Source organism: Artemia franciscana, unplaced genomic scaffold (genome assembly GCF_032884065.1).
Source record: "Artemia franciscana unplaced genomic scaffold, ASM3288406v1 Scaffold_4667, whole genome shotgun sequence".
Classification (NCBI taxonomy): Eukaryota; Metazoa; Arthropoda; class Branchiopoda; order Anostraca; family Artemiidae; genus Artemia; species Artemia franciscana.
The window spans coordinates 72-11269 of record NW_027065119.1 but is presented as its reverse complement, the minus strand read 5'-3'; the positions used below and the strand labels follow the sequence as shown (position 1 = coordinate 11269).

The window sequence follows — 11198 nt, the reverse complement described above, 5'->3', positions numbered from 1 at the left end:
AGCTTTTTTAGTTTTTTTCGTTTTTTCTTTTTACTTTTTTTCTTAGTTTTTATCTTTTTTTATTTTTTTTTATTTTATTCTTAATTTTATTAGTTTTCTTTATCTCTTCTATTTTTCAGTTTTTTCCTTTTTTAAAGTTTTTTTTCTAATTTAGGAAAACAGTCTTCCTTTTCTCCTTCTGTCTCTCTTTTTTTTTCTTTTTTTTTTTTTTTTTTTTGTGTGTGTGTGTGTGTGTTTGTGCTGTAGCATTGGTGATTTCTCTTTTCATGATATATATATATATATCTATATATATATATATATATATATATATATCTATATATATAAAAATAAGTTGTCTGTGGATGGATGGATGGATGGATGTGTCAGGTGACGTCACCTGAAAAAACTGGATCAGGTGACGTCAAAACTGAAAAAACTAAAAAAAGGCAAAAACTACAAAAAAAACTAAAAACTAATAAAAAAAATAAAAAAGCTAAAAAACTAAAAAAACTATAAAGGTAAAAACCAATAAAAAACTAAAAAAAAAACTGAAAAAACTAAAAAAAGGCAAAAACTACAAAAAAAACTAAAAACTAATAAAAAAAGTAAAAAAGCTAAAAAACTAAAAAAACTAAAAAAACTAAAAAAAGGTAAAAAACTAAAAAAATAAAAAATAAAAAAAAAATAAAAAAAAGGAAAAAACTGAAAAATAAGCTAAAATAAAGGTAAAAACCAATAAAAAACTAAAAAAAAAGGAAAAAACTAATAAATGACGACACTCAAAGAGAAAGCGACCAGGACAAAAGGAATGTTCGATTAGACCGGGACACAGGGAATATAAATAACGACCGGGACACAGGGACACAACTACAACCGGGACACAGGGACACAACTACAACGGGGACACCGGGGGAAACAGGGGGATATAAATGACGACCGGGACAAAAAAACTAAAAAGAAATAAAAACTAAAAACTAATAAAAAAAACTAAAAAATCTAAAAATCTAAATAAGCTAAAAAAGAAAAAAAAAGGAAAAAAATAAAGGAGAAAAACAAAACTAAAAAACGAATTTATATACAGACCGGGACACCGGGATACAAATGATGACCGGGACCCGGGACACAGGGAATATAAATGACGACCGGGACACAGGGACACAACTACAACGGGGACACCGGGGGAAACAGGGGGATGTAAATGACGACCGGGACACCGGGACAGGGAATGGTCGATTAGCAATCACCATCAACAAAGCTCAAGGGCAATCATTAGAATCATGAGGTATAGATCTGAATACAGATTGTTTTCCCATGGACCATTATATGTTGCATGTTCAAGAGTCGGTAAACCTGACAATCTATTTATATGCAAAGACAATGGGACAGCAAAGAATGTTGTATATTCGCAAGTTTTACGTAGTTAAAACCATATATATATATATATATCTATATTCACAGGTGGGACATAGGGACACAACTACAATGGCGCGTAACTATTATGGCGCGTAACGACTTACGCGCGCGGGGGGGCTTGGGGGGGGCGCGAAGCGCCCCCACCAACTAGGTGTTGGGGTGGCGCGAAGCGCCACCCCAACAGCTAGTATATATATATATATATATATTCACCGGTGGGACACAGGGACACAAATACAATGGCGCGTAATGACTTACGCGCGTGGGGGGGGCTTGGAGGGCTAAGCGCCCCCAGCAACTAGGTGACCGCTACGCTCTTAGAATATTCTTTCAATCACTAAATCAATTATCTTATGCTAGAAACTCTTAATGCTATCACTCCTTGTCGAGTGGTTCAGAAGCATTTATGAAATTTTTCAAGTTTTCATTGCTTAGATAGCTCAATATTTGTTCAGCACATTCATGTGGTAACTCAGCAAATCTGTTAAAGAGAGAATTGAAACTTCTATTGGCTAGTTCAAGCAGCACTTTCCTTTCTATGCTGTTTCTGAAACGGCTTTTTATTATTGTGTTATACATTGAAAATTTTGTTTCCCAGCTTGATGATTTCAGTAAACCTTTCAGAGAATTGTCATTCATCGTGTATAGTTCTATTGAGCTTATTCCTTTGATAAAAATGTCATAGAACGTTATATTACAAAACATTGTCTCATTCCTCATTTGTTGTAGTTCTCTTACAAATTGATCCTTGAGCTCATTTGCAGGATAACTTGTCTGAGTCTTGTCTGAGAGCCTTATGTTTCTTTCACTTACATATAAATTTGCCACTCTCAGTTTTAATATGTGGCTTGCAAAATAAACAAAAAAATCATCAGCAGTATGATCAACAGCTATATCAAAAGCTGTACGGTCATTTCTATTTGTAATATCTATGTCCGATCCATGCTCCAAAAGAATTGCAACACACTCTTTTTTTCCTCTCCAACTAGCATAATGAAGCGCTGTCATGCCATATTCGTCCTTAGAGTTAACAGACTGTAAAAGACATTCAACTGTCTGTGTGTTTCCATTCATAGCTGCAAAATGAAGTGGTCTTGTACCATTCTCATTTTTTACATTAACATCAGCGCCAAACTGTAAAAGACATTCAACTGTCTGTGTGTTTCCATTTATAGCTGCAATATGAAGTGGAGTTGAACCTTTCTGATTTCTTACATTAACATCAGCACCAGACTTTAAAAGACATTCAACAGTCTGTGTGTTTCCATTCCAAGCTGCAGAATGAAGTGGACTTGTACCATTCTCATTTTTTGCATTAACATCAGCGCCATACTGTAAAAGACATTCAACAGTCTGTGCGTTTGCATTCCAAGCTGCAAATTCAAGTGAAATTGTACCATTCTCATTTTTTATATTAACATCAGCGCCATACTGTAAAAGACATTCAACAGTCTGTGTGTTTCCATTCCAAGCTGCAACATGAAGTGGAATTGTACCATTCTCATTTTTTGCATTAACATCAGCGCCATACTGTAAAAGACATTCAACAGTCTCTTTGTTTCCATTCCAAGCTGCAACATGAAGTGGACTTGTACCATTCTCATTTTTTACATTAACATCAGCGCCAGACTTTAAAAGACATTCAACAGTCTGTGTGTGACCTTCCTCAGCTGCAAAATAAAGTGGACTTTTACCTTCTATATTTTTTATATTAACATCAGCGCCAGACTTTAAAAGACATTCAACAGTCTGTGTGTTTCCATTCCAAGCTGCAACATGAAGTGGACTTGTACCATTCTCATTTTTTACATTAACATCAGCGCCAGACTTTAAAAGACATTCAACATTCTGTGTGTGACCTCCCTCAGCTGCAAAATAAAGTGGACTTTCACCTTCTACATTTTTTATATTAACATCAGCGCCAGACTGTATAAGATATTCAACAGTGTTTGTTTGTCCTTTACAAACTGCAATATGAAGTGGAGTTGCACCTTTCTGATTTCTTACATTAACATCAGCACCAGACTTTAAAAGACATTCAACAGTCTGTGTGTTTCCATTCCAAGCTGCAAAATGAAGTGGAATTGTACCATTCTCATTTTTTACATTAACATCAGCGCCATACTGTAAAAGACATTCAACAGTATGTGTGTTTCCATTCAAAGCTGCAACATGAAGTGGACTTGTACCATTCTCATTTTTTACATTAACATCAGCGCCAGACTTTAAAAGACATTCAACAGTCTGTGTGTGACCTTCCTCAGCTGCAAAATAAAGTGGACTTTCACCTTCTACATTTTTTATATTAACATCAGCGCCAGACTGTATAAGATATTCAACAGTGTTTGTTTGTCCTTTACAAACTGCAATATGAAGTGGAGTTGCACCTTTCTGATTTCTTACATTAACATCAGCGTCAGACTGTAAAAGACGTTCAACAGTCTTTGTGTGTCCTTTACAAACTGCAATATGAAGTGGAGTTGCACTTTTCTCATTTTTTACATTAACATCAGCACCAGACTTTAAAAGACATTCAACAGTCAGTGTGTTTCCATTCCAAGCTGCAAAAAGAAGTGGACTTTCAAAAGTAATAAATAAAAAGTAATAGAAGAAACCATAAAAGTAATAAATAAGGAGTTTCAAAAGATATTCAACAGCCTGTGTGCATCCTTTTGAAGCTGCTAAATAAAGTGATCTTCTGGACATGTTATTTTATTATGTTTCCGTAATTTATATGGATATGAACCGCTGTTCTCATATCATTACTATATATAGGTATGATTACGTCATGACTCCTGTATTCGTATGATGTAAATGCCCTCCGTAATGATTTTAATTAAAATTACGTCATTAGCTTAGGTTACAGGTAACACAAGAGTAATACCATTTCAATTGATCAACAAACTATTATTGCTGTATTGAGCACTATTGTCACATATCAGTCTTCTCATTAAAATTCCTATTAGTTTTGATGAATTTGCTAATAATTATGATCTGAAATGTGAGGTTTTCTCATGGAAATACTTTTTCCAAGATATTTAAATTAGGAATTTTGAGATGTTGCATTTAAAAGTTACTACTCTGACCTTAGCGACTTTTAAAACCTTGCTTTAGAGTTTGGAACTCAGTTCAATTTAATTTGGAAGTAATCAAAGTCTCTAAATAATCGGGTCACATTGCTTATATTGGGCTAACGGCTCTGATGCTCAAAACTTAGTAGATTCCGAAAGGAACAGAAGTTAAGCCTTTTTTTTTTATTTAAATAAAAGCTTTCCGGAAAAGTAGTTTTTGTTCATTTTGAAACCTGAAATGGAGAAATGTTAAAATAATCAATCATAGCAAATATAAAGCTAACTAGTACAAAAATAGATATATAAATGATTCTTAAAACGAATAAAAATTTAATTTGTTAATTAGGTCAAACTTGAATTAAACAAAAGCCACCACAAACAATATTTTGTCTACCTACCCCTTACCCTTTTCCTATCCATAAAAGTCTTAGGCCTATTGTGTCGTTTGCGTTTCATCTATATATATATATATCTATATATATAAAAATAAGTTGTCTGTGGATGGATGGATGGATGGATGTGTGGATGGATGTGTCAGGTGACGTCACCTGAAAAAACTGGATTAGGTGACGTCAAAACTGAAAAAACTAAAAAAAGGCAAAAACTACAAAAAAAAACTAAAAACTAATAAAAAAAATAAAAAAGCTAAAAAACTAAAAAAACTATAAAGGTAAAAACCAATAAAAAACTAAAAAAAAAACTGAAAAAACTAAAAAAAGGCAAAAACTACAAAAAAAAACTAAAAACTAATAAAAAAAGTAAAAAAGCTAAAAAACTAAAAAAACTAAAAAAACTAAAAAAAGGTAAAAAACTAAAAAAAATAAAAAATAAAAAAAAACTAAAAAAAAGGAAAAAACTGAAAAATAAGCTGAAATAAAGGTAAAAACCAATAAAAAACTAAAAAAAAAAGGAAAAAACTAATAAATGACGACACTCAAAGAGAAAGCGACCAGGACAAAAAACTAAAAAAAAAGGCAAAAACTACAAAAAAACTAAAAACTAATAAAAAAAATAAAAAAGCTAAAAAACTAAAAAAACTAAAAAAAGGTAAAAAACTAAAAAAACTAAAAACTAAAAAAAAACTAAAAAAGGTAAAAACTAAAAGAACTAAAAAAGAAAAAAATAAATGACGACACTCAAAGAGAAAGCGACCAGGACAAAAGGAATGTTCGATTAGCAATCAACAAAGCACCGGGACACAGGGAGTATAAATGACGACCAGGACACAAGTAAAAAAAAAAATTAACAAAACTAAAAAGAAGGTAAAAACTACAAAAAAACTAAAAAGAAAAAAAAACTAAAAACTAATAAAAAAACTAAAAAATCTAAAAATCTAAATAAACTAAAAAAGAAAAAAAAAGGAAAAAAATAAAGGAGAAAAACAAAACTAAAAAACGAATGTATATACAGACCGGTACACCGGGATACAAATGACGACCGGGACACAGGGAATATAAATAACGACCGGGACACAGGGACACAACTACAACGGGGACACCGGGGGAAACAGGGGGATATAAATGACGACCGGGACAAAAAAACTAAAAAGAAATAAAAACTAAAAACTAATAAAAAAAACTAAAAAATCTAAAAATCTAAATAAGCTAAAAAAGAAAAAAAAAGGAAAAAAATAAAGGAGAAAAACAAAACTAAAAAACGAATGTATATACAGACCGGGACACCGGGATACAAATGATGACCGGGACGCGGGACACAGGGAATATAAATGACGACCGGGACACAGGGACACAACTACAACGGGGACACCGGGGGAAACAGGGGGATAACCTGACAATCTATTTATATGCAAAGACAATGGGACAGCAAAGAATGTTGTATATTCGCAAGTTTTACGTAGTTAAAACCATATATATATATATATATCTATATTCACAGGTGGGACATAGGGACACAACTACAATGGCGCGTAACTATTATGGCGCGTAACGACTTACGCGCGCGGGGGGGCTTGGGGGGGGCGCGAAGCGCCCCCACCAACTAGGTGTTGGGGTGGCGCGAAGCGCCACCCCAACAGCTAGTTTATATATATATATAAAAATGTAGTGTCCGTTACACTATCTTTACCGATACACCGTTACACGTTATTACCATTATGGGAGCTTAAGAATTTGAGACTCTTTTTAAATTTTATTAAATTGCTTACAATGTAAAAAACTGATGATTGCACAAATATTTCAATATATTTTGACAATGGATTAAAGCAACTCGAAAACCTTAAAACAGAAAACCAAAATTGAAGTTTATTAGAAATTGTTGAAGCTTAAAATGCTTGCTACTCAAAGAAAATTTGTCAAAGTGTCATTTAACGTCAAACAGAAATTTAACGTGTGTCATTTAACGTCGCTGTCCAGGTGGATCTTCATCTAACTGCGTGGTTTTGCGTTCTTTAGCCTCAAGCCTGTTTCCTTGCTGTTCTTTTGATTCCTCGGCACGCTTTCTTTTCTGACTTTCTCTATCAGCAGCAAGTTTTTTGGCATAGACTCTTTGAGCATCTTCATCGGCTTTTGCCATGGTAAGTTCATCAGTCATTGTAAACTCAAACATTAATAGATTTCTACGTGAACATATGTCTTATATATCTTGAATGACGTCACCGTCAAAGCAAAAATGACGACAACTAATTTCATGACGTCAGCCGACACAGAAACATGACGTCACCTGATCCACAGATCCACAGACAGACAACTTATTTTTATATATATAGATAGACTAGCTGTTGGGGTGGCGCTTCGCGCCACCCCAACACCTAGTTGATGGGATGCTTCGCGCCCCCCCAAGCCGTGCCATATTAGTGACGCGCCATTGTAGTTGTGTCCCTGTGTCCCACCTGTGAATATAGATAGATTTATATATGTGTTTCAAACTACGTAAAAATTGCGAATATACAACATTCTTGGCTTTCCCATTGTCTGTCCATATACAAAGCCGTATGTACTAATAATGACGTAATATGCAAACGCTCTTTTTACAAACAAACAAACATGCATACACACAACTCGTTTTTATATAGATAGATAGATAGATAGATACAATACAAATTAACTACGTAAAACTTGTGAATATACAACAGTCTTCGCTGTCCCATTATCTGTGCGTATAAATAGATTGTCAGGTTTACCGACCCTCAAAGATGCAACATACAATTGTACATTGGTAAAGCAATCTGTATTAAGATCTATACCGCATTTTTCTAGTGATTGCCCTTGAGCTTTGTTGATGGTGGTTGCAAATGCTAATCGAATTGGGAATTGCAATCTTTTAAATTGAAAAAGCAGATCCGTTGGAATCATGGGAATGCGAGGAATAAGAACAGCCTCACCCTCATAAGGCCCTGTCAAGATTGTGGCATCTATTAGGTTTTCCATTGTTTTTTTATACGGCAAGTCGCGTGCCATTGCAAAGCTTTGGTGGGTTGATATTTCTTAAAAGTATTATTGGTACGCCTATTTTTAGTTGTAGCAGGTGTGGTGGACACCCTGAAGGATCTATGGAATTTAAAAATTCAGATGGATAATTAACCGCTTCATTTGGTTCCGAAATACAAATTAACTGCGTAAAACTTGCGAATATACAACATTCTTCGCTATCCAATTCTCGCTGCATATAAATAGATTGTCAGGTTTACCGACCCTCGAACATGCAACGTACAATTGTCCATGGGAAAAACAATCAGTATTAAGATCAATACCACATTTTTCTAATGATTGACCTTGAGCTTTGTTAATGGTGATTGCAAATGCTAATCGAATTGGGAATTGCAATCTTTTAAATTGAAAAGGCAGATCGGTTGGAATCATGGGAATGCGAGGAATAAGAACAGCCTCACCCTCAAAAGGCCCTGTCAGGATTGTGGCCTCTATTAGGTTTTCCATTGTTTTTTTTTTACGGCAAGTCGAGTGCCATTGCAGAGCTTTGGTGGGTTTATATTTCTTAAAAGTATTATTGGTACGCCTATTTTTAGTTGTAGCACGTGTGGTGGAAACCCTGAAAGATCTATGGAATTTAAAAATTCAGATGGATAATTAACCGCTTCATTTGGTTCCAAAACTGTGTCGACTGACTTGTAAAGGACTGCCTGGTCTTGAATCTTGGTCAAAACAATATTGTTGATTTCGTGGACGTCTATATTTTTGGGTGCGAGAATCGCTCTTTCACTTAGCCATTTATTATTTTTATAATTTTTTAGAATATTCGGAAATACTTTTTCAATCAATTCATTTTTGGACGTCACTAAATTACAGAAATCAGCAGGTAGTTGTATACGTCCTGAAATTGAGTCTACTGGGAGCTTTCCGTTTCCCATTGCCAGCAATTGATCTGAAAATGTTTGACCAGAGTCATCGTTTTGCAATCGGACACGCATATTTGTAGTTAATTTTAATGTTTTTACGTGTGCCCATAAATTAGAATTTTTCAGGCAAGCATTCATTTCGTCTGCAGGAGTTGATCTAGGTATTATAGGTAATGTTTGCCTGAAATCTCCCGCAAGCAATATTAAGGTGCTGCCAAAGAGTTTCGACTTCCCTCGCAAATCTTTCAAGCATTGATCCAGAGCCTCGAGCGATTTTTTGTGTGCCATTGTGCACTCATCCCAAATAATAAGTTTGCATTGCTGCAATATTTTACCCATCCCAGATGATTTGGAAATATTGCACGTGGGAGTTTCTGTAGAATGCAAGTTCAGAGGCAATTTCAAAGCGGAATGAGCAGTTCTTCCACCAGGCAGCAATGTTGCGGCTATTCCGGACGACGCAATTGCCAACGCTATATCATTTTTAGATCGAATTGATGCCAGAATCAGTTTTATCACAAACGTTTTACCAGTACCTCCTGGCGCATCCAAAAAGAAAATTTCTCCAACGTTGTTATCGACACAATGCATTATCGTATCATAAATGTCTTTTTGTTCCGACGTTAACTTGGAAATGTTATTTTGTACATACGACAATAGATCACTCGTACTGTAACTTTGTTCACGATCCAATTCTACACATGTCGAAACAGCAGCGATACGGTTAGGTGAAGGCATTCCCAAACCCTGAAGAGGTTTGTTTGCCATACTTATGCACAAATCTTCTATAACAACTAAAGTGTAGTTATAAATTTCTGATGTAAAATCAAAAGTCATGTCTGACGTCTCTAACTGTTTTCGATGAAGTATATCTTCGGACATTTTTTACTTATATTTTTCCCATAAATCTGTAGGAGCTGATGGAGAGCAAGTTGTTAAAATGATGCCAAACAATGCACGAATTTGACTTGGGGTTGACGTTTCGCACGCGTCATTGATGCAGTTATCCCAGTGTTGGTCATTCTCCAATAAATTCAGAGCTTGGCATGCACTACGGTAAGTGTCATGTATAGTACCATTTACAGTCCTCAAATACTCAAAGGATGTCGGACCGGGTACATTCACCAAAAGCAGGCGTAGAAAGAAGCATTCATGTTGATTGGGGTGAACGGTGTAGAGTCTTCCTATCGTGGTATCTTTGAAGATGGTAGGTTGGCCGTCGACTGACTTACCCTGTTTTCGACGTTCAAATACTTTATTTTTAGTATTCCACATGTAATACGAAGGCACTTCAGTATACAGCAGTTTTTTTGCAAAAGAATCATTTTTGCAAAGCGAAAAAAAAGCTGTTAATGTTGTATCCGGTGGATTCAGGACTCTTTGTTGCACGTTGGTTTCCGTGAAATAAACACGTTGACCATTCTGTAAATGTACCGCTAAGTGAACAACAGCTGGACTACGTTCATGTATCGGAAATGAAAGAATTCGCCAAACAGCTTCATTACTGCTTATGTATCTTCCAGCCTGATATTCTACGATTTCATCGAAATCTTTGATTTCGGACTGCAAGCCAAAAACTGCCATGTCACTGCCTTTGTTGACGTATTTACATATGTATTTGATTGCCTTTACGGAGTTACAGTATTCAACGTTTATGTGTGCATTAAATGTTTTTGATAATAAAGGGGAATATGGAACAACCCACTGGTTATCTACTTCGATGGTGGTACCGTTACGCTTCTTTATTATTGCTGTTTTACCGCCATCTTCAGTAGATCTTCTTCTATATTGTGGGTAACCATCATTGCCAGTAATTGTTTTGGGTACTAAAAGTCGAGGATATTGCTTTGTGCACCTTCCTTTGGCCATGCATGGTGAATTTTCGTTCAGTGCACCGCAAGGTCCATGTATCATATTTTTTACAATAATATCATGTAACCCCTTATCGACATTTTTATCAGGTATTTCAGCGGAAATCACATCATCAATTTCGTTTGAAGTAATTTTTTTATGTAGCCAGATTAGTATATGTGCGTGTGGCAAACCTCGTTTTTGCCATTCCACTGAGTACATCCAGCATCGCACTGACCCAAACACTTCATGTTTCACAAAGTAGTTTATCAGTGATTTCAACTTTTGCCGGAAGACACGTGCTGTAATGTCATGCCTATGAACCGCCGATTGTCTTGAAGTAAAAGCTGCAGTATCTCGTCCCAAGATTGTTTACATGTAAATGTAATAAATAAATCTGGACGACCATAGAGACGAACATACGCAATAGCATCTTGAGCATATTCATGCATATGACGGGGACTGCCAGCATATGACGAAGGTAAAATTGTTAATCTTCCAACGTTTGTGGTATTACCGTCATTTATAACTGCATCTCGCAAATGAATGTATTGTTCAGAGCGGAGCTT

At 35.3% G+C, this 11198-nt stretch overlaps 1 protein-coding gene across 1 annotated transcript; it reads right to left on the bottom strand.

The window, feature by feature from the left end:
- Window positions 1-1365: 1365 nt before the first annotated feature.
- LOC136043338 (ankyrin-1-like) lies at window positions 1366-10983 on the bottom strand (the record flags this gene model as incomplete). The annotated part of the gene is made up of 2 exons (XM_065728261.1): window positions 1366-4101; window positions 10450-10983. Coding segments are annotated over 2 exons (2865 nt in total), but the record flags the coding sequence as incomplete, so codon positions are not given.
- Between the last annotated feature and the right edge of the window lie 215 nt (window positions 10984-11198).